General features: G+C 38.9%; 1 protein-coding gene across 1 annotated transcript; it reads right to left on the bottom strand.

Moving 5' to 3' along the window:
* Window positions 1-17,426: 17,426 nt before the first annotated feature.
* On the bottom strand, window positions 17,427-23,003 carry hand2 (heart and neural crest derivatives expressed 2). Its single transcript, XM_082537800.1, has 2 exons — window positions 21,968-23,003; window positions 17,427-17,863 (listed from the first exon to the last, which is right to left on the bottom strand). Exons 1-2 carry the CDS (start codon window positions 22,580-22,582, stop codon window positions 17,741-17,743), a joined length of 738 nt encoding a protein of 245 aa, XP_082393926.1. The 5' UTR covers window positions 22,583-23,003; the 3' UTR covers window positions 17,427-17,740.
* Window positions 23,004-23,414: the final 411 nt, after the last annotated feature.

Genomic DNA, 23,414 nt, shown 5'->3' with positions numbered 1-23,414 from the left:
CAGCAAATTCAAAAGTGTTAAATGTTTTGGTGTTAATGGTCTTCTTGCAAAAGTAGAGTTAATTTTACTCTAAGCAGAGTCACATTCTTTTAATGTAACTCTGAGGTGTAAAATGATAGTAGTTAAAATCGAGTGTTAAAAATGAGTGTTTCTCTGTCAAATCTGGAGGTGTTACAATGGAAACATTAACTCTTGACCTCTTAACTCTGAACTCCTACAGGGGCTATGACACCAACAGAGTAAATTCACAGACTCCGCCCCCAGCACGGCTCCAATCGAAGCTGAAGTGAAGCCGTTTCAGAACATTTTGCTCTACATATTTGAGTTGTTTGCCATGCTTGGTAAGTCATTTTTTCAAAGATTGTTTCAATTATTATTATGAGCTTTTACTTCTGTGGCTCTTTGGAGTTGAGACGAAGCTGTGTGAAAGGCATTAGCCATGTTGCTCGCTGATAGCATAATATTCTGTTTTAGCTAGCTGAAAGGTATTGTTTGCGGGCAAATACCACAGCCTTGAAAAAAAGCTTGCATGTGAATTTTCAGTCAAACTTTTGGTCAAATACACCTAAAACAATGTCTAGAATGTGAAATGTTGGTATAATGGTGCTGCTTGAAGCCTGAAAACGATCGCCTATAAAAATTTTTTTAAAAAAAGCGAGCAAACAGCAGTAGCAGACGTCCTGACTGGATTCTACGTTAGCATAGATCCCTCCAGAGTTTTGTGCACACGGTTTAGGTAAAAATGAAAAAGGTTGAGGTTTTACATTTAGTTCAGTATTACCTGTTGCCTGTGTCTTTGTCTTTTGGGAAAATACTTTACACAAGTAATGGCTCAAAGAGGATTCCTTTTTCTTTTTTTTACTGTGCTGCAATTGTTTACTGGATTATTTGTGCCATTAATTAGTGTCAACTAATTTTTATTCAATCTCCACACAGGATATGCTTGTGAAGATGGAATATGGGGGAGAGCAGAAGTCCGTTGCAGTTCCACAAAGTGATGAATGAAGGACATGCATATTGTATTGAAGAAATAAGTGATGAGATGCTGTTATTTGCATTTACCATGTCAGACCTTTTGATAAACAAAATTCTAATGAAAGTGAGAACATGTACACTGTTACATCTTTCAGAAAATGTTTTGAAATTGTGGTGCACAGTTCAGAATAAATGTTTTTCAAAAACCATTGCATCTTTTTAGTAAATGTTTATTTCCAAAAGAAATTTCTAGAAGTTCAGAACAGTAAAATTCCCGCTTTTTAGAATGAATTAGAAGATAACTCTTATGTAGTTAAACTAAAATACTCTTTGAGAGTTAATATATAAACTCTTAACACCAAGTGTTAAATTATCAACTCCAGACAGATTTGGTGTTTAGCACTAAATGAGAGTTAACGTACCAACTCTCCAAAAAGAGTTAAATTAACACTCTCTGGTGTGGACCCATATAGACACTTTAATAGTGTTGAAATCAAATCCGACTGTTAATTCCCATTGTTCCTTCAGTGGGCTGGTTTCAGTCATTGTGCAAATGTCCTGTTTATAAGATTGAAACCTGCAGTCAGCTGAGACTGAAGACGTCACCTGATGATGACGAAACGTTTCTCCCACAAAACGCTACGTCCAGATGAACAGAATCAACTTTTGGAGACAAAGACTGTATGACTGGAAGTAGGTGCAGCAGCGTGGGACGTCAAAAAGAAGACACGTCACGTAGTGTCCATGTGTAAATATGGGAACAGTTTAAAAAAGTATGACTCAGGCTCTGATTGTGGATCACAACAGCTGGTGTTTAGGGATGAGGTCATCTAAGTGTCCACTGCAGCCACCAGCTGTACTTTCATACTGCATTTTCCATCTGTGAGAGTAGTTAAATTGCAGCTGCTGTTATTGGTTATAAAGTTATTCGAGATTGGTGACTGAAAGGATGGAGTAACTATGGAGTGTGTCATTTGAAGTGCCTTCCACCAAGCTGCCAGGGTTGAAGCTTTGGAAACATTTATGTGATAAACAGTAGATCTGATAAATATATATCTTTAACAACTTCTTGTTCTGTATCTACGCAGGCGGTGTCAGATTGGGAGAACTTAAGCCAGCTAAATAATCAATCAATCAATCAATCAATCAATCTTTATTTATAAAGCACTTTTCATACAAAAAAAAAAGTAGCACAAAGTGCTTTACATGGTTAAAAGCAGCCCACCCCATCCCACCCTCCAACTCACTCCCCACACTCTCATTAACAATAATATAGTTCTGAGTTCGGAGCTTCTAATTCCCTTTGGGATTTAGATTTTTGCATTGCTCATATAAGCTTTATATGAGACGTTTTATTTTTCCAACAGAATTTTGATGAAGTGGAGTTGAGAGACTGAAACCAAGTATTATTTGGAGAAATGGGAATGATGGAAAATAGACAATTCATTTTTAGTAGAACTGACATTTTGATTATTGCTATTCACTCATAGAGTGAAACAGGGAGCTTAGACCATTGATTTAGATTGTCTCAGACCTTTTTTAATAAGAGGAGCAAAATGAGGCTTTTTGACAGCTTGGGAGAAATATTGATTCCAAGATATTTAACGTTGCAGGAGTGCTGATTCCAGAGGTCCCACAGCCTGCTCGTCTATACAGAGTGGCAAGGCTAAGTTTGAACAATTCATGTAGTAGTTGGAAACCTTTGAAAAAGCATCAATGGCTGTAAAAGATTCTGGAATGAAAGAGTGTGGGTCTTGCATTAATAATAACACATCATCTACATAAAGAATGGTTTATGCCTCTGATACTTTGCTACTGCAGCTCCTAGTGGTTCACTGAATAATGGAAAGAGATACAGTCTAGTGTCACTGTGGAGAGTGAAGCTTGATGAAACCAACCCATTACTGTGGGTGTAATGTAGAGTGCCTCAATCCAGTTAATAAATGATTCAAAGAGAAATTTCCAGTTAAGTCTGTCAAATGCTTTTTCTGCATCTAATGGTAAGATTAAGGTGTTAGATTGACTGATAAGTGACACCTGAATTCAGTTAAAAAGCTTGTGAGTATAGCTGGATGAATGTCTAATTGTAACTAGAAAAATTTGCATTTCCTGCGAAAATGCAGTGTGGATGCCTTAACGGCTGAAGATATCTGCTGAAAAAAGCTGAAAAAGTTGAAAAAAAAAAAAAAAAAAAAAAAAAGGATGCCCTGAGCAGGATTCGAACCTGGCCCTCCTGATCAAAGGGCAGCTATTTAGCTCACTGAGCCAAACACTTTCTCACAAAGAAAAGGTGGAGAGATTGACAATTGTGCTAGCAGAATTTGGGCAAAAAAAAAGGGGTGAAAATTCTGCTGAAAAGAGTTCCATCAGCAGAATTTCTGCTGAAAAGAGGTGAATGAGCAGAATTCTGCTGAAAAGAGTTTTTTTCTGAAAACAGCAGAAAAAACTGAAAATTTTGCTGAAAAGAGTTGAATGAGCAGAATTCTGCTGAAAAGAGGTTTTTGCTGAAAAAGAGCTGATAAAGTTTGGATTTGTGCTGAAAAGGGGTTAAAAAAACTGAAAATTTTGCTGAAAAGGGGTGAATAAAATGAAATTTGTGTTGAAAAGAGTTTAAAAAAAGTTTAACTGTTAAGTGAAAGAAATGTTGCCATAAGCTGGATTTGAACCCAGGCCTCCCAGTCTGAGAACGGATGCTTATCTCACTGAGGTAAAGCACAGCTCAGCCCATCATGCAAAATCAGTGACCACATTGATAATGTGTTCCATTCATTTCAATGGTCAAAAGTCATAACACACATCAGCAGAAATAGCAGAATTTTTTAAAGTTTAAACATAGCATTTCTGCTAAAACTTAGTATTTATACTAAATAATATTTTTTTCCTGCCAAATCATAGCATTTGTGCTGGAACACAGAAAGTTCCACCAAATCATACAATTTGTACTAAAACATTATTTATGATTTAGCAGAAACATTGGGACTTGGTAGAAATACTATGATTTACATGAAATACTTTGACTTAGCAGAAGTACTACAATCTAGGAAAAAAGTACTAAAGCATAGCAGAAATTCTATCATTGAGCAGAATTACTAGGATTTAGAAGAAATACTAAGATTTGGCACAAACACTGATGTGGCTCAAGAACCTTTATTGTGCAGTTATACTATGATTTGGAAGAAATACTATACTTTGGCACAAATACTATGATTTGGAAGAAATACTATGTTTTAGCACAAATACTATGATTTGGCTCAAATACTATAACTATCCTCGGTCAGAAGGAGAGGCTGACATCCAGGGATTAGATTACCACAGGTGGAGTTTATTGCGGTCAGATGGATGGTACAGGGAGGTATGGCATACAGTAGGAGGATGTGGAGAGGTGATATGGTGTGGTTTCTATGATTAAGAACAGGGTATGCATTACAACATGCATACAGATTAAAGATTAAGAAAACTGGTAACAAATTCCTCCACTACAAATCAGTCTGATGCCACTTTTTACAGGGTTCCCGTTTACTAAGGCACTACCCAAAAGGCGCCACAAGAGGGCACTCCAACACAAGAGATGACCTATTTACACTGATGCACTTAGTAAACAGCCCCTACTTAGCCACTACATAATACAGTGATATTACAGTATACAAATTCACACGAATACTATGATTTGGCAGAAATACTATGACTGAGTAGTAATACTATAACATAACAGATTTCCTAAAAAAAACTATTAAATTGCAGTAATTCTATGACTTGGCAGAGATACTACGTTTTAGCACAAATACTATAACAACGCAGAAATACTATGACTTAGTAGTAATACTATAACATAACAGTTCAATGTTCTTGCACAAATACCACAATATGGCAGAAATACTATGTTTTAGCACAAATACTGTGATTTGGTATAAATACTATGATTTGGCACACATACTATATTCCGCAGATACACTATAACATAACAGATATGCTACAACTTAGTAGTAATACTATAACATAACAGAATTATTATTTGGGCACAAATACCACGATTTGGCAAAAATACTATGATTGGGTACAAATACTATGATTTGGCAATAATACTGCATTTTAACACAACTACTGAGATTTAATTGAAATACTATGATTTAGAAGAAATACTATTACTCCATACAAATACGATACTTTGGGACAAATACTATGTTTTGGTTCTAATACTATGATGTGCAACAAATACTATGATTTGGCACAAGTACTATGATTTAGTACAAATACTATGATTTGGCAGAAATACTATGACTTAGTAGTAATACTATAACATAACAGATTTCCTAAAAAAAAACTATGAAATTGCATTAATTCTATGACTTGGCAGAGATACTACGTTTTAGCACAAATACTATAACAACGCAGAAATACTATGACTTAGTAGTAATACTATAACATAACAGTTCAATGTTCTTGCACAAATACCACAATATGGCAGAAATACTATGTTTTAGCAAAAATACTGTGATTTGGTGTAAATACTACGATTTGGCACACATACTATATTCCGCAGATACACTATAACATAACAGATATTCTACGACTTAGTAGTAATACTATAACATAACAGAATTATTAATTGGGCACAAATACCACGATTTGGCAAAAATACTATGATTGGGTACAAATACTATGATTTGGCAATAATACTGCATTTTAACACAACTACTGAGATTTGATTGAAATACTATGATTTAGAAGAAATACTATTACTCCATACAAATACGATGCTTTGGGACAAATACTATGTTTTGGTTCCAATACTATGATGTTCAACAAATACTATGATTTGGCACAAGTACTATGATTTAGTACAAATACTATGATTTGGCAGAAATACTATGCCTTAGTAGTAATACTATGACATAAAAGATATACTATGGTTTTGCAGACATACTATGATTTTGCACAAATACCATGATTTGGCACAAATGCTATGATTTAGCAGAAATACTATGATTGGGTACAAATACTATGATTTGGCAATAATACTGCGTTTTAACAACAACTACTGAGATTTGATTGAAATACTATGATTTAGAAGAAATACTATGACTCCATACAAATACGATGCTTTGGCACAAATACTGTGATTTGGCAGAAATACTATGACTTAGTAGTAATACTATAACATAACAGATTTCCTAAAAAAAACTATGAAATTGCAGTAATTCTATGACTTGGCAGAGATACTACGTTTTAGTACAAATACTATAACAATGCAGAAATACTATGACTTAGTAGTAATACTATAACATAACAGTTCAATGTTCTTGCACAAATACCACAATATGGCAGAAATACTATGTTTTACCACAAATACTGTGATTTGGTATAAATACTGCGATTTGGCACACATACTATGATTTGGCAGAAATACTATGCCTTAGTAGTAATACTATAACATAAGAGATATACTATGGTTTTGCAGACATACTATGTTTTTGCACAAATACCATGATTTGGCACAAATGCTATGATTTAGCAGAAATACTATGATTGGGTATAAATACTATGATTGGGCAGAAGTACCATGTTTCAGTACAAATACTATGATTTGGCAGGAATACTCTGGTTTAGCAGAAATACTCTGATTTAGCAGAAGTACTATCTTTTGGTAGAAATTCCTGCTAAAAGGTACTATTTCTGCGTTTTAGCAGAAATACTGTAATTTGGCATAAATACTATAATTTGGGATAAATACTATGATTTGGCACATATAATATATTCAGCACATATATTATAAAATAACAGAAATATTTGGCCCCAAAACCATGATTTTGCACAAATACCATGATTTTGCAAAAATACTATGAATTGGCAGAAATACTATGATTTAGCAGAAATACTATGATTTGGCAAAAGTACTTAGATGTAGTAGAAGTACTTTGCTTTAGCAGAAATACTATGATTGAGGAGTAATACCTAAACATAGGAGAAATATTGATACACAGACACACATACACAGACAGTAAAGGGAACAGGAGCTGTGGAGAGTCTGGGCTTGGTATATGTAGGTCAGTTAAATTAGCTGCACCTGCTGTAGTCAGCCCTTACACACACAGACACAGAGAGAGGTGTGAGTTTTCTTCAGTGTATTTCTGACATTCAGGATTCCCCTCGAACAAATGGCCATAATTTCCTAACCGTAGAGGCTAGAACGGTCATTCAGGCATCGTTTTATTCAGAAGAGATGGGGGAATCTTCAGGTCTTCATAATTCAGAGATAAAACATAAATTATTAAAGATATATGACTTGTAATACACTGTAACTGAGTAGAGGCGAAGCAAAAACTGCCTTGACTTGCGCTCAAACAACCTTTGGTAACTCTAAATCTATATGGAGCATCAAAATCATTCTTTCACCGTAAGAAACAGCAGGCTTTGGTGAACAGTCATGGAAATTTTCAGGGCTCTGTGGAAATCCATCAAAAAGATATGACGAGAGAAAAAAGTGGTTCATTTCCAGAGATTGAAATCTGATGAAATCTGAGCGAGGGACAAATTTCCTACCCTCAAACAAGTCCAACTCATTTCAGAACGGTAATAGGTGAGAAAGAAATTCTTGAATTGTGAGCGTCAGGAGTGTCTGAACATATACGGGGACAAGCCTCATGTCTTAACTTTGCTTTGTTAAGGAGATATGACAATTTGAAAATGCCTCTCATCAGAGAAATCCAGCGGTGATTTTGAACAAACTCTCCATTGAGTTTATATGGAGAGTTTTCTGACTTTGTGTTACTCTGAGGAGATTTGCAAAATATCTATGAGTCCCACAACAATGATAGTGACATTTTCTGAAAGCCAGCAAAAATACCTACGTCTTGATGTATAATTTGTGGGGCTTGAGTGGAAATTGAGCGAGTAGCAAGAAGTTGTTTGGACATGAAGAGAAAATTCAAACAGTTTCACTGTCCCCTCTGAGTTAATTGCATAGCAACCATAGCAACGCATGTATTTTCTGAAAAATCACAATTTTGCAACTGAAGACTTAAAGAGAGATAAGATGAAAACGGTAGAAGATCTGAAAAAGCTGAATCACACAGGAATAGCCCAATCATTTGAGAACGTTTTAAAGTTTGAATGGAGTTTCTAGGTGAAAGTATGAGGAAGTAGTTAAGTTTCAAAGACAAGAAAGTTTTAGCAGAATTGTGGAAGTTTCCCATTCATTTCAATGGGACAAATTAAAGGAAAAAAGTGTAATATTTTAAAAAGTATAATAGTAATAAACACCAAAAGTCATAGCCGGCATTAGCAGAAAGAGCAGAACAGTTTAGAGTTTGAACGGTGAAAATAGCACAAAAATTGTGGAAGTAGATCCACGGCGAAAAGTGTACGGAAACACCCGGAATAATAAAGAACTAGAAAAAAATTGCATTTCCTGCGAAAATGCTGTGTGGATGCCTTTATGCTGAGGATGTCTGCTGAAAAAAGCTGAAAAAGTTGAAAAAAAAAACAAAAAAAATATTGCCCTGAGCGGGATTCGAACCTGGCCCTTCTGGTACTCAAGGGAGGTTCTCATCTCACTGCGCCACAGAAATTCTCACAAAGAAGAGGTGGAGAGACTGACAATTGTGCTGAAATGAGCAGAAGAGGCTTAGAATTGTGCTGATAAGAGGTGGAAAGGCTGAAAATGTTTCAGAAGAGGTGAATAAGCAGAATTTGGGCAGAAAAGAGGTGAAAACTCTGAATATTTTGCTGAAAAGGGTTCAATCAGCAAAATTTCTTCTGAAAAGAGTTCAATCAGCAGAATTTTGCTGAAAAATGTTTTTTTCTGAAAACAGCAGAAAAAACTGAAAATTTTGCTGAAAAGAGTTGAATGAGCAGAATTCTGCTGAAAAGAGGTTTTTGCTGAAAACAGCTGAAAAAGCTGGTATTTGTGCTGAAAACAGCAGAAAAAACTCCAAATTTTGCTGAAAAGAGTTCAATCAGAAGAATTCTGCTGAAAAGAGGATAAGTGGTGAAAAAACTCAAAATTGTGCTCAAAAGGGGTGAAAAAGCTTAAATTTGTGTTGAAAAGAGTTAAAAAAGTTTAAGTATTGACTGAAAGAAATGTTGCCATAAGCGGGATTTGAACCCGGGCCACCCAGTCTGAGAACGGACGCTCATCTCACTGAGCTAAAACACAGGTCAAGCCGGCAAGGAAAATCAGTGAGGCCACTGATGATATGGCAGAAATGGGCAAAAAATATTGCAAAAAAAATTCAATATCTCAAAAAGTATAGAAGTTATGAGCAACAAAAGTCATAGCCGGCATTAGCAGAAAGAGCAGAATTTTTTAAAGTTTGAATGGCGAAAATCGGATGAAAACTGTGGGAGTAGTTCCACGGCGAAAAGTGTACGGAAACACCCGGAATAATAAAGAATAAAGAGAAACAGGAACTCAATAGTGTGGATGCCCATTGAGGGCATCCACACAATAAAGAGAAACAGGAACTCAATAGTGTGGATGCCTATTAAGGCATCCACACAATAAAGCCAGACTGGTCAGGGTGAATAAGAACAGCTATGACTTTAATTAGTCTAGATGATAGAACTTTGGTTATTATCAATATAGCTCACAACTTTTACTGTTGTTTTTTCTTTATTCTCTTAAGTGATCAAGCTATTTGCTTGATTTATTTTTGTTCTGGAACTCGTCATGTCTGAGTCGCCCAGTGAGGAAAGTTGTCTTTTGATTTATTAGATCATTAAATTTCATTTTAGATTTTCTTAATTCACAAAGTACCATTTTTAGATTGATTAGTGAGAATGAGTTTTCTAATTCTGGTTTTTAATTTCACTTCCTGTTCAATGTCAGTCGTTTTTTCATATGCACAATATGAAATGATCGGACCCCTTGCCGATTTCTCAAGGAAGAGCTGGAAAGATGTTTGGAGAATCAGTTATTTCCAGAATAGATTCCCAATCCGTTTCTAAAGCATCAATAAAAACTTGGTTGCTAAGCACAGACTTCTTGAAAATTCATCCGGTAATCGCGGTTGGTAGTTTTTCTTAAAATGACCAAAAACTGGGGAATGATTGCTGATCATCTTTGAGCGAATTCACCTTTCTGAAAGGGAGTGTGCTGCTAACGATGAAAAATCTGTTCTAGTGAATGACTGATGTGCTGAGAAATGTATGAATATTGTTGTTTATGTGGATGATGAAGCTCCCAACTATCACCAAGTCCAAAATCAGACATATGTTGTTTTAAAATGAATGTTGACTGCGATGTTCTGGTACTGCTAAGCTAGGTAGGTTATTAATTAACTCCAATTATTAAGAAGAATTTAGGGGGGGGAAGGGGGGGGGCATCTTTATTGGGACCATATAAATTCGCTGTCGTCAGGGGAAGATGCTGATGATTACGAAACATCTTTCTGGGTCTGTGATTGTGCTATCACGAGCGGTGAATTTAATTCTGTTATTAATGAAGACATCAGCTGCTTTTATCCTGGCGTTATACTTAAACAGAGGACACTTCTATACTGTACCTTTTGCATCAGTTAAATGGTTTTTTTAATACACATATATCTGCTTGAGGTTTGCTAAGGTAGTTTATCACTTGAATGCTTTTTGCCTGGTTTCCCATACCACAAACGTTCCGGCTGACCAGCTTACGTGACAGCATTCCTTATAGGGAAGAGAATATGTAGCGTGGGTATGCTTGTCCAAGTGAGAGACAGTATGACATGACTGAAAGTTAGTTGGACAGATTTAACTCATTCACTGCCAATGAGTTAAAAGTGGCTGAATGGAGGGTAGAGAAAACACATAATATGTAGTAAGAAATAAAAGTGAACATAAAGAAGGTAACAGAAATACATAACAACACATAAACACTGAGCATGATCAAAAAGAAAGACTTTTACAATGTAGCTGACAAATGGAGACTATGGTATAGAGTGTACATCAAACCAACCGAGGGGTCAAAGCACCCATTAATATAAATTAATATTAATATAAAGTTCCTTTGTTGTTTTTCAAATACTTGTGCACTTAAACTGAAAAACTTACAAAAACAATCAAAGCTGGAGGTGAAAATGTGCCAAACCCAAACTTATTGTGTTTTATCTCTTATAGCTGGTGTAAAAATCATTGTGAAAACTTCAGTGCTTCATCATAAAGTCCTTACAATACTTGTTTCATATAATAGCATCAGCACAGAAGGAATATCAAAAGTTGTACGGTTTTCAGGGGATGGAGTGTGTGTTTGTTTGTGCCCAGGTCACTGCAGGGTCATTTCTGTCTGATGCTCACTAATTACGCTCTTTGCATTCTCCTGTTTTCACCCAAGGCCAGACTCAGGCCATTAGAGTTTGTATTAGTTTTCATCAGGACCAGAAAAATCCTCTTTTTTATGGCCCGATACACACACTAACCAGCATACCAGATAAAGTCTTGTCAGAAATAAAAGTGAACATAAAGAAGGTAACAGAAATACATAACAACACATAAACACTGAGCATGATCAAAAAGAAAGACTTTTACAATGTAGCTGACAAATGGAGACTATGGTATAGAGTGTACATCAAACCAACCGAGGGGTCAAAGCACCCATTAATATAAAGTTCATCAAATGAAATGACAGCTTTCATTTTCTTATCAAGGTACAGGGAAAAGGCATTTGCACTGTTCCAGAATGTTCCAGAATTGCAGAATGGGAATTGATCATTTATCCAACATTGTTCCTTTTTTCTTTTCCTTGTTTTTTCACCAACTCCTGGTGTTTAAAATGTTAGACTTTTGCAATATTTGGGCTCGGGATCTTTCAGTCTTTTTTGGGTTTGCAGTGGATTCAGTCAAATGTAACCTTTGAGGCTGTATTGGGTGAGATCTTCAGATCAAGTCATTTAAAATGCTCTCATGTGCATGAGAGCATGAGGGTGGGAATGGATGTTTGTATCTGTGTGTGCCTGTATGTCTGTGTCTATATGTCAGGTTGGGTATCAGGCGCCACCTCTCTGGGGACATCTCAGGCCCTCCAAGGTTTGGAGGCCTATCTCCCCCCACCACCACTTCCCCTGCCAGTGGCGGACTCCCTCAGACGTCGGTGCATTGGTGGTTCTTTGTGTCTGGGGATGGGCGTCCAGGTACACACCGGCTCACTCCTTGGCGGCCGCTTATCGGGGCCTGGAGCCTGGGGCTCGCTCGGGCCACTTCGGAGGTGGGGTGCCCCCGGCCTCTCGGCCTGGGGCTCGGTCACTCAGGCACGGCTGGCTGCCGGCGGAGCTCACGGGCGCGTCACTGCAACCCCCCCTGGCTTCTGCTCCGCGGCTGCTGAGTGAGCCCTCATCTGGGACTCTCCTCAGCTCTTTCTGGGACAGTGGCGCGGCTGCCCCTCTGTTGGTCTTCCTTGGTCTCTTGTGTTCTGGGGGCCTCTGGATGTCTGGAGTTTTGATCTCCTCCATACCTGCTTCATGCCCTGGAGGACGGGGCTGTGGCCCCCCCACACCCTCTAGCAGATCGTTACATGAAGGAACCTTTTAAAAAAACAAGCGCGTCCATGCTCACAGGTGTACACACGGGTGATCACACCCACAAACTACACCCTTTTTGGCTCCTACCTCAAAGCACACTGTGTTCTGTTGATCTTATGTGCTGCACAATAATGTTTAATATTTAGTATTTACTGTCATATTCCCATATATCATTGTGATGTTGTTTATTCTATTACTCTTGTTCTCTTCTGCTTGTTTTCTTTTTTCTTTCTCAACAGGTGAAATTAGAAAAAAATAAAAATAAAAAATAAAATAAAATGCTCTCATGTTCGATAGAAGAGTGATGGCAGGATTCCACGATATCAGAGAAGACGAGATTGTCTCTCGCTGAGCAAATTGGTAGGTCAAGAACCATTTGTTTAAATTGTGTCTTTGGATGCTGTGGTTATTTTGTCTGTGGGAGTTTTGACCAAAGCTTCTAACTGCTTGTTGTCTTCAGTTACAGTCAGTATTTGCTTATGACAAATGTTTTATTTCTTGGAATTCTTTGAGTAGCAACTTGAAAACAGGGATTCTTGCGTTTAGAGTTTTCAGGTTCTTGTCGATGGATAAAAGAATATCACTGACCTCTGAAGAAAAGTTTGATGGTTCTGTCTGAGTGGGTGAACTGGTAGATGAGTCTGATGAAGCCGGTGTTTGAAGAGAGAGTGGAGCTTGTTGTAACTCTGTGTCCTTTTTTCTTGCCCCGTGTGGGGAGTTGGTCATCACACCCAACAATATATTGTTCCAGTTTGTCCAGTTTGAAGAAGTAGCAGGAGAAAACAATGATCTTCTTTAACAGTTATGTTGTTAAATGAATTTATTCTGTTGTACTCAGTAACTGTTTATGTCTAGCAACACACCAGGTCTTGTGGGAACAGCAATCAGAAAGCTTTGTGTCATGTGTCAATGTGTGGCTGCACCCACATGCAGACACCCAGGCAGGACTGAACTCAGAACAGCTTTATTGCTGCAGCTCGAGGAGCAAAATAAAAGAAAGACTAAACAGGATTTAAGCTCTTACTGGTTAAAAAGCTGCTGAACAGGGAACACACGGGGAAAGTATGACGACGATTTGACAAAGACCAGAGGGAGATGCAGGCAGTAACCACACAGGAAGGAATCAGGGCAGAGAGGAAACATCTGGGGAACATGGCTGAACGGAATCTAACTGACAAGGGACGGGAAGCAAAACTGAACATAATGCACACGGGACAAGAGACTATCAAACTAAGACAGGAAACATAACAAACTCAGAGACTCAGGCTCGAGACACCAACTGGAAACAGCAACAAAGTAACAGAACACAAACACATGACTGAAAGAGGACACAAAAGCTTAAACAACTAACTAGGAGACAGAGCACAAGGAAAGAGAGACATGGAGACATGACAGGAACCAAAGATGAAGGTAATTAGATATCACTAACTGAGAACACAGAAAAAACTAATAGACCACAGACTATGAACCTAATATGGAACTGTAAGCTATCAGACCAGAGGTAACATGGAGGGTGACATGAGAGGGGACTAAAACTGTTACAAACCAATGACTAAGAATATAAATAACAAAACTCAGAAGCAGAAATGAGAATGACATTAAACTATGAAGGCTAAATGTCAGAGCTAGAGCCCAACTTATTTCAAGCTGAAAATATAAATCCAAAGTCACTAAAGTCAGAATACATAACCTAAAAAGCTCCTAACAGGTAGCTGTAGCTCATGCTTGGTGAATAAACTGAATTTTATCCTCAAAATATTTCATGTGGTTTGGGTGAGAAACTGCTTTCAGGGAGGAGGACACATGGCACCTGTTCACGTTCACGTTTTTAAAGTATGATTCAGACAGTTAGGGAAATTAGAATTGTTGGTCCAGGCTGATGTGACCATCTCAGAACAGCAGATCTTACAGGAGGGTGTGATGTCTACTGCTGAGGACGGATGCACTGTAGAATGTGACACACTGAGGAAGTGGACATAATAAAAATGAAAATTTCAAAAGCACGCCACGTCATGGTCGGTGCCAAAAATGTTTCATTTCCCGTCCTTCATTGCATTTTTTTCATTGCTGTGATTATTTATCAGAAATGTTTTTCAAGGGCCTTGGCATATGTTAAGAAGTATCTGCCCAGCAGTGATCGAACTGTGATTGACCACATTTTTGGAAGGTCCTTAATAAATGAACTCATCATTTAAAAATGCACCTTGTATTTAATCTGGTTATGTTTGTCAAATATAAACATTTGTTCAAATGAACATGTATTTGTGACAAATATGCAACAAAATTAGGAGGGTGACAAAGACTTTGTCACAGCACTGTACCAATGCATGGTGTCATGGTGGCAGAAATGTGATTCCTTTGTTGTTTTTCAAATACTTGTGCACTTAAACTGAAAAACTTACAAAAACAATCAAAGCTGGAGGTGAAAATGTGCCAAACCCAAACTTATTGTGTTTTATCTCTTATAGCTGGTGTAAAAATCATTGTGAAAACTTCAGTGCTTCATCATAAAGTCCTTACAATACTTGTTTCATATAATAGCATCAGCACAGAAGGAATATCAAAAGTTGTACGGTTTTCAGGGGATGGAGTGTGTGTTTGTTTGTGCCCAGGTCACTGCAGGGTCATTTCTGTCTGATGCTCACTAATTACGCTCTTTGCATTCTCCTGTTTTCACCCAAGGCCAGACTCAGGCCATTAGAGTTTGTATTAGTTTTCATCAGGACCAGAAAAATCCTCTTTTTTATGGCCCGATACACACACTAACCAGCATACCAGATAAAGTCTTGTCAGTAGATGGCTAACTCACAGCTCTATCAGATCAAAATGTGAAGAGTAGGAACCGTGTCATATGGCATCATGTCTTTTACCTGCTAACGTGGCAGTTATCTGTGAGTGGACGTGCCAAATATCCTCCGGCATGATACCCCGACTAGTAAGCACTTAAACATAGCAGAAAGTGCTTGTGTGAATGGGTGAATGTGCATAAAGTGATTGGAGTGCTCCTGGAGAGTAGAAAAGCGCTATATAGGAATCAGTCCATTTACCATTCAAGTTGATAAATGGACCAAGTTTTCTTGAAAGCGTCTTTTTCCAAACAGCTTCCATGGTACTTCTTGTAATACTCCACCTGGGGCTTTATGTTACTTCTTGTTCATTAAAGGTCAGCGTGTGGTAGATGCAGTCTGCTTCCATTAGCAGAGCAAGGCTACGTTGAAAAATTCCAAAATATAAATCAAGCTGTCTTGTATGAGATCTGAATGATTTCTTGATGATTGGAACAACAATAAATGCCAGAATGATGAAGAATGATGCTCAGTTTCACATGAGTCTCCGCCTTTCAGGAAGTTCATCAGCCTCCGCAGTACTGCGATTGTTCAGCAGCAAAAGGTAAACGTTTTTCTGGCTTTAATGATTAACAAGCATTTCAGCCTGTTGTTTGTTAAAGCATTTCTAGCAGCAGCATTTTATTATGCAGAGCGCAAGAAGCTAAAAAACGGATTAAAGCCCCGCCTTAGCTTTAAATGAAATGTTGCATTTTAAAAAATGAATGTGCTCTGTTCTTCACAACTTCCTGCTACTGCCTGATCAAAAAAGCATAGTTTGTCACAGCAGGCTGAAAACACAGCAACAAATCAATCAGCTGTCCAGTGAAATATGACAGTCATGCAATTAAAACAACATAGCCTCCAAAGAGAGCTAAACTTGTTTAATCCCACCACCGTCTTGGTAGTGGGATTAAACAATGTTCACTCCTGGCCATGAACATGCTCTTAGCTTTAATTGCTTCTCCATTTCTCATATTGATCCTTATTATAGAGCAGTTATTTATGCAGAAATTCGAAATAGTACTTGTTCAACTATCAGAGGATATTTTTCTTCCTATCTTTTCTTTTCTGTGTTTGTTCCTTTAATGTAAAAATGTGAGGATGCAATTATTGTTTTCACTACCCAATCAGCACCTAACTCAGACATAAGTTGTTTTTTATTATTTGCTCCAAGAACATTTTTCAAATGTCAAAACATGAGTACTCTTAACAGCATGGGGTCAAGGGTTATGATTACGTAGCCCTCACAGGATTTAACCTTCTGGCCTGATGAAGAGCACTCAAACTTGAAGCCAACTGCAGTGTAAATGTATTTTGTAAATAAAAAGGGCATTTACCCAAATGCAATGCTACTAAGCTCAGAGTGAGAAAAGGCAAAACACAAGTTTTCATAGTCATGTCACCTTTAAACCACTGACAAAGCTAGATTTGAAATGTAATAAAAACATTTATTATATGAGAGAACATTTCTTGTTTTTACCTTTGAATAAACCGGTTGACATATTATTAAATTAGCAACACTGAATTTCCAATTTTGCTTTTAGTGTTACTTTCATTAAAACCTTTGTGCAGTCTGACCAACTGAGAGTCAACAATCAACCCAGTTACCAGGTGGCGGTTTATTCAAATCGTGACACTGTTTTCATGACACATAAAGCATTACTTAGCTCCCGAGACATTTTGACACCACAACGTGGACACGTCGTCATCTGCCGTGACGACATTACATTTACAACAATAAACTGTAAGAGAAAGACGGAGAAACAGAAGAGATCTTCACATACACCTGGTCCTGTAACCACAGATACTCTGTAATATCAGACACAATGGCTGTTTGTATCCTTCCAGAGGTCACATTGCACATAAATATTTTTCCTTAAATAAAGCAAACACCTCAAGACCCTGTGTGTGAATCTGTGTATGTGTTTGTAATTTTGTGTAATTCTGTGTGTGGGAGTCGCACACGTCCTGGTATGATCTGGTAGAACATAACTCAGCGGTCTGCGCAGATGGACCACTCGTTCATTCCACCACACCGAGTCCAACAGATGACCTTTCACGGACATCAAACATGACCACTGACAAAGCAGTCTGTGGTTCGTTTCTGGACCTTAAGTTAGAATATAAAGTGGGATTTTGCTGATTGATGGTGTGTGTGTGTGTGTGTGTGTGTGTGTGTGTGTGTGTGTGTGTGTGTGTGTGTGTGTGTGTGTGTTAATCCTAAATTACAGCAAACTGTCATTGCCTTCGCGTCACACCTGAACAGAGCCTCACGCAGCGTCTCTGTAGCTACTGTTTGTGAGGGAACCCTCGACAACCTTAGGAAGCCAGGCCGACTCCCGTTTCAGTTCGCCTGGACGCTCTCTCCTATTCGCAGTTCGACGGCCGAGCTTGAGAAAGGAAGGAGTGCTGTCAACCTGCGACAGGAGACATTGAGGCAGAGACGGACTACTGCTTCAGTTCCAGAGCCCAGACATGCTGAGGCCATCCCGTCCGCCCCTTACTTTTCTTATCGCCCGCTGACGAGGAGGACGACGAGGAGTTGGAGGACGAAGTCTTCGAGATCTCCACCTGTAAAAACATGAAATTTATCCTTATTATTTTATTTATTGATACATCTACTCTTTCTTTGAATGCGCAATACTTCAGACTACTACTACAATACCGAACGCACCTAAATTTTATTGATGTCTTGAATGTCTTAAATTGTAGGCAGCCTGTGTCACTGTGTAAAATAATGACAACGATGAGAAATACCCCAGCTACTGTGTACCACGCAGTATTAACGAATGGGTGGAATAGCCACTGTTAACATGAATAAAATAAAATAAAATAAAATAAAATAAAATAAAATAAAATAAAATAAAATAAAATAAAATAAATACATTTGAATAGGAATTCATATTTATTTTTTATTTTTGTTTTTTCCAACTAAGCTTGCGTTTTCAAAAGCCCCAAACGCTGCCCGTTATGACGTATTAGGCCTGATCAAAATAAGTTAGAATATATATATTCAGATTACATCAGCAATATAGTAAACAGAAGAGCAGTTAGAAGAATAGACTTTGCTATGTTGGTAAAAATAAATAAATAAATAAATAACCACGTTCGCGCAAATGCAGGCACAACGTGGGGAACAACAGAGAGAAACTTTCGTTTCGAGGTTTCGTTCATCCCTTACCCAGGCCTTAGGGTCTTTGTTGTCTGTTTTTCTTTAACAACGACGATAATAATAATAATAATAATAATAATAATAATAATAATAATAATAATAATAATAATAATAATAATAATAATAATAATAGACCTCCTTAACAGGCCAAATGAGATAATCATTTTTAATGAATGAACGGCGTCTATGTAATTGGGATACTGTACATGTCAGGGGAAAGAATCCAGTGCGAATCATAAATTGACTCTATCTGTAGCAATGAGCGCTGACGACTCCTCAGTCCGGCTTAATGTTTTCCTTCTTACATCAAACTCCATAAAAACGCGACACTACGCTTTGAGCGAAGACAGCCTGCTCTAATTCTGCAGCGGTAAACCACTCTGCAGCTTTAGTGCACACATAATCCACCAACCTCGATCCATCCTACACAAGAGGGGAAAAGAAACAAAGTAACTAGTTCTGAACTCGAGTGATTACCTGAAGCCGTGGCGTTCAGACCTTTTTGAACGGCTTTAAAACGCCACGCAGAGAATATAAAGTACAAGTCAAAGAGGACAGGCCACCTGCAACCCCCCCGAGCTGAAATAGAGGAAGTGATTTTATTCTTCAGGCAAAGTGACAAATTTTAATATGCAACTATGACTATGAATTTTTTATATTAGATAAGTTAAAAAAAAGAGAATTCGTATTTCCAACCAGCAAAACTTACGCTAACAAAACATCAGAATTTGTCTCCAACTCTGAGTTTAGGGGAAAATGTTTACGAAATATTTTGTTTATGCTCTGTGTGTGTGTGTGTGTGTGTGTGTGTGTGTGTGTGTGTGTGTGTGTGTGTGTGTGTGTGTGTGTGTGTGTGTGTGTGTCATACAATGACCTAATACGTGAAAGCAAAGGCCTGAAAAAAGTTAATCCAGCATCCAGGAATTTTATTGTTAACAGACTGTATCCTTGAAACTAGCGAAACACAAACTGAACTGGAAAAAAAACCTTCTGTGAATTGCGTTATATCCAGATCTTAATTCCCTATTTTACGCACTGCGATGTAAACTTACAAAACAACAACAACAAAACTGAGTTTATTTCCTCGAGACCGGCCACGCACCCCTCCCCCTTATTTGCAAGCTTAGAGGTCTGTCCTCTTAAGGACGCTGTAAGTTGTCCTCTGGGTTTCCCACTTTATTATTAATGGAAGACCAGGCTGAGGAACAGAAGCGCCATTATGTTAGTTCACTGATGTAACATAGTGATGCTTCTTCTTATTAATTATTTTGCGGATTTTTTAAAACTAATCAATGGATTCTGTTGACACGTAGGATATAATTTTATTCAGCTGTAGTGTCTCTGTTGGGCTGTGAAAATGTGCATTCAGCCCAAGCCAGGAGTCTCATGAGAGAGCTGACATGAGTTATGAAGTGGACTACATTCTCTTTTTGAAATATGAGGGAAAAAAGAAAGCTCTCTGGCTTCAATTATGCACCACACTTCCTATAGACAATAGACAGGAAATGATTATTCTCCTCCAGTCTCTGCTGTGGTATTGTTTGTCTGCTGAACAAACAATACCACACATGGCCATCATCCACACTCATCTTCTCTGCAGGACAAAGCTCAGTGGTCCCTCTAAGAAAGGCAACTTGTTGTGCTGATAATATTTATTCTGACATAAATAAGCATTATAAAGAAAATGCAGAAGCATGAACCGGTGACATAAGCTATGACCATATAAATATAAATATGGCCTCCGTTTGATATTACTATGTTTTGGCCAGATAAATGCTAGTGTGTGCGGGGGTCAGCTGAATGCAAAAGGCAGGTAAGAATCCGTTGAAATGGAATTTCAACTGTTGGATTAGCCAAACAAATAAATAGCAAACAACTACACAGCCCTCTAAAGCTGGAGCCATGGCTTCCACATTACACATCTGGCAGTGCAGCCAGAGCTAAAAGTACCAAAAGTGACCAAAAGTACATAGCGTTACTGGCTGTAAGGATGATAGTGTTCCAGGCATAATAGTGGTCGGTCTGTATGGCAGCACCTGGCCCTCCTGGCTCCAAACCGTCAGAGAATGGCAGCCAGCTTTCTGTAGACTTATTTCATGTATTTGTAATCTTTTTATATGTTTGTGATGATATATGTTTTTGCTTGAGTGATCAGTGCAAAAGAAGTCATGTGACTATTACAAAAATAGGGAAACACTCTTCAATTTTACTATTTGCTCTCAGTTTATTGGCTATTTCAGCAGCCCATCTCCAAATAAATGTTGCTCTCTGATTACCCCCCATTTGTGTACTGTGTAATTCTAGCACACCATAAGCCCGTGCTGCTGTTTCCCCTTTCCCCTACCACAGTAGATTTTGGCTTGGTCTCTGCCTGTTCCCCACCCCACTCACTCATCACAGCACTGTAGAGACTGTTTTGGATGTCTAAAGGTCTACACACTTATACAGTAGTATAAGTATCACGTCTGCGTGGATAAGGGATGCGTCTTAATGCTGGAATTTAAATTCAGTGCAAATTAATATACACCGAGCTGATAACAGCTCTATCTATTCAGTCCATTAGTTTTCATTCAATATGCAGAAGATTCGCGGCTTGTTGGTGAATCTCGGTCAAATTGCAGCAGACAATTGGTTAAAACTTTATTTACGGTGCCACTACTGTTGTTGTTAACTGGATTTATCACTATTATTGTAGAGAACATTAAACCTAATAGCCGTAAAATATAGTAACTGTGTGCTGATGCCGCTTTATGAATAGGCTGCTGTGGAAAAACACTCGTGCAAAAGCAAAAAGTACAATTTTAAATGTGTCGATTTTACTTCACATCATGTAAAACAACCCGCAGTTAGATACGAAAAGATGCTCCGTATTCTATAAATTCCAGACTATTCGGAAGTTCATTTTACACAATTTTTTATTTTGTGGAAAGTAAACGGCGTGACTCAGTGTTTTAAAAGAACTATGAACCTTCAGTAAATCCCACGATGCACAAAATGAATGTTTATTGTCTCCTGTCAGACGCTGCCTACCAACAACGTGTTGAAATGTCTCCTTCAATGATTCGTCTTTGTCAAATAATCGATATGAAATAATTCAGTGTTAGGAGTGAATCAAATTTGTGAACTTAGGTAATTTGTTGAGTCGAGTAAAAATAAACTCATTTAATTCGTCTTAAATATAAGGTCACCATTGGAAATGATTTTTTCATTTGGTTTGGAAAAAAGAGTGTCTTGCTTTGCCAGATATACAGTACAGAATTCTAAATCTGTAATTGCCTGTAATTATAATCCGATTTTAAACTGTTGTTACTTTTCTTCGAAAGTAACTCTAAATCCATCCTGCCCACTCCAGCGTTAGAACCTTCCTTTAATAACTCCTTTACTAATGAACCAGCTAACCAGAGACAATACTATATGTGTACTGTTTGCGTTAAGCGATTATTATAATGAATACCTTTTAACCTCATTTTCACAACAAATAGTGGCCGTAGAGCACATCTTACCGCCTCTCTTTTCCGCCGTTCTTCCCGAGCCTCCGTCTTTTTTAGCTCGGCCTTGAAAGCCTGGGTGTCTCCGTGTTGTTCGTCCTTGTCTAGGATGTCCATTAAGTAAGAGATGTAGCTGGTGGCCAAGCGCAGCGTCTTGATCTTGGACAGCTTGGTGTCGGCCGGGACGTTAGGGATACATTCCCTCAGCTCCGCGAAAGCTGAGTTAATGCTCTGGGTCCGCCGCCTTTCCTTGCGATTGGCCGTTGGTCTTCGCTTCACGGTCCGAGGATGAGTGTGGTGATGATGGTGCATACCGACCGTGGTTCCGTTCATCGAGATGGTGCCGGGTCCTGGAACTAACCCTCCAGGGCCATAGTAGTGGTGATGGTGTGGGTCCAGTCCGACGGTTGACCCACTGCCGCTGTTGCCATGGTACTCCGGGCTGTAGCCGGGCGCAAGGCTATACTCTGTAGGTGACATATCCGCGTGACTTATCAACCAGCTTGTGAAGTACGGTGGAGCACCGGTGTCTTCGTGACACCGACCGGCCGCCGCCGCATGCAGCGAATAGTGGTGGCTGTCGTGATGGTGCATGACCGGGTGGTGAGGGAAGCCCGAGACAAGACTCATAGTGACACACAAAAATACGCACTCGGGCACGCGTGAGCGCCCCCCACCCCAACGCGCGCGCACACACACACACACACACACACACACACACACACACACACACACACACACACACACACACAGCGCGCGCGAACAAGTCCTTGTCAGATGCTGCAGCAGCAATCGCACCTTCGTTAGTCAGCAGCGCTCAGAGTAGATGTCTGCATCCTCAGTTCATTCCCCGCGGTCGAAGCCAATCGCTTCCGACCATACGGGTCGGTATTCCGTGCGACAGTACACCGGACCCGTCCCAGCGACCTGTCGCGAGGCCTCTCAGTTGTGTTGAAACGACTCCTCCTAAGACATTTTCCTCATTTATCTTCTCTTTAAAAAGTCACAGCAGAACTTTTTAGGTCTCTTCTTTTACTGGCCACTCAGTGCGTATTCCTCTTCTTCACCCCCCCACCCCACCCTGCACGCCATTTAATCTTTCTCGAGACAGTTGTCAGCTGTCAGGCTCAGGGCAGTTTGGCAATGCAAGACTGGTCTGTTCAGGCACAGGGTCACAAGTGGCTAGTTGATACTGAACTATTCTAAAGCCAGCTTGTCGGTGAGAGAGAGGGAGAGTGGGGTTCATTCACCACGTCATCTTCACTACCGGGGAGGAGAAACGGATTTCACTGCCTCAGTCAACCAATGGCGAGCCTCCGCCCCTTGCTCTGGCCCCGTCTGCAGGCTCTGTTTACTTCACTTTTATGTCAGTGGGTCTGCTAAGTAGATATGCTGGCATACACAGATGCGCGCGCGCGGTTTACGTTCACGCGTGCAGAAACCACTCCAAAGTCAAGAATAC

The sequence above is a fragment of the Aulonocara stuartgranti genome, assembly GCF_965226115.1.
Source record: "Aulonocara stuartgranti genome assembly, chromosome: 6".
NCBI lineage: Eukaryota > Metazoa > Chordata > Actinopteri > Cichliformes > Cichlidae > Aulonocara > Aulonocara stuartgranti.
This window is presented reverse-complemented; position numbering and strand designations above follow the sequence as displayed.

Bases quoted from the DNA above. Each gene is read 5' to 3' on its own strand.
- hand2 (XM_082537800.1), bottom strand. From the start codon at position 22,582: ATGAGTCTTGTCTCGGGCTTCCCTCACCACCCGGTCATGCACCATCAC. The intron at 17,864-21,967 runs GTAAGATGTGCT...ATGTTTTTACAG, and splicing joins AACGGCGGAAAAGAGAGGCG to GTGGAGATCTCGAAGACTTC.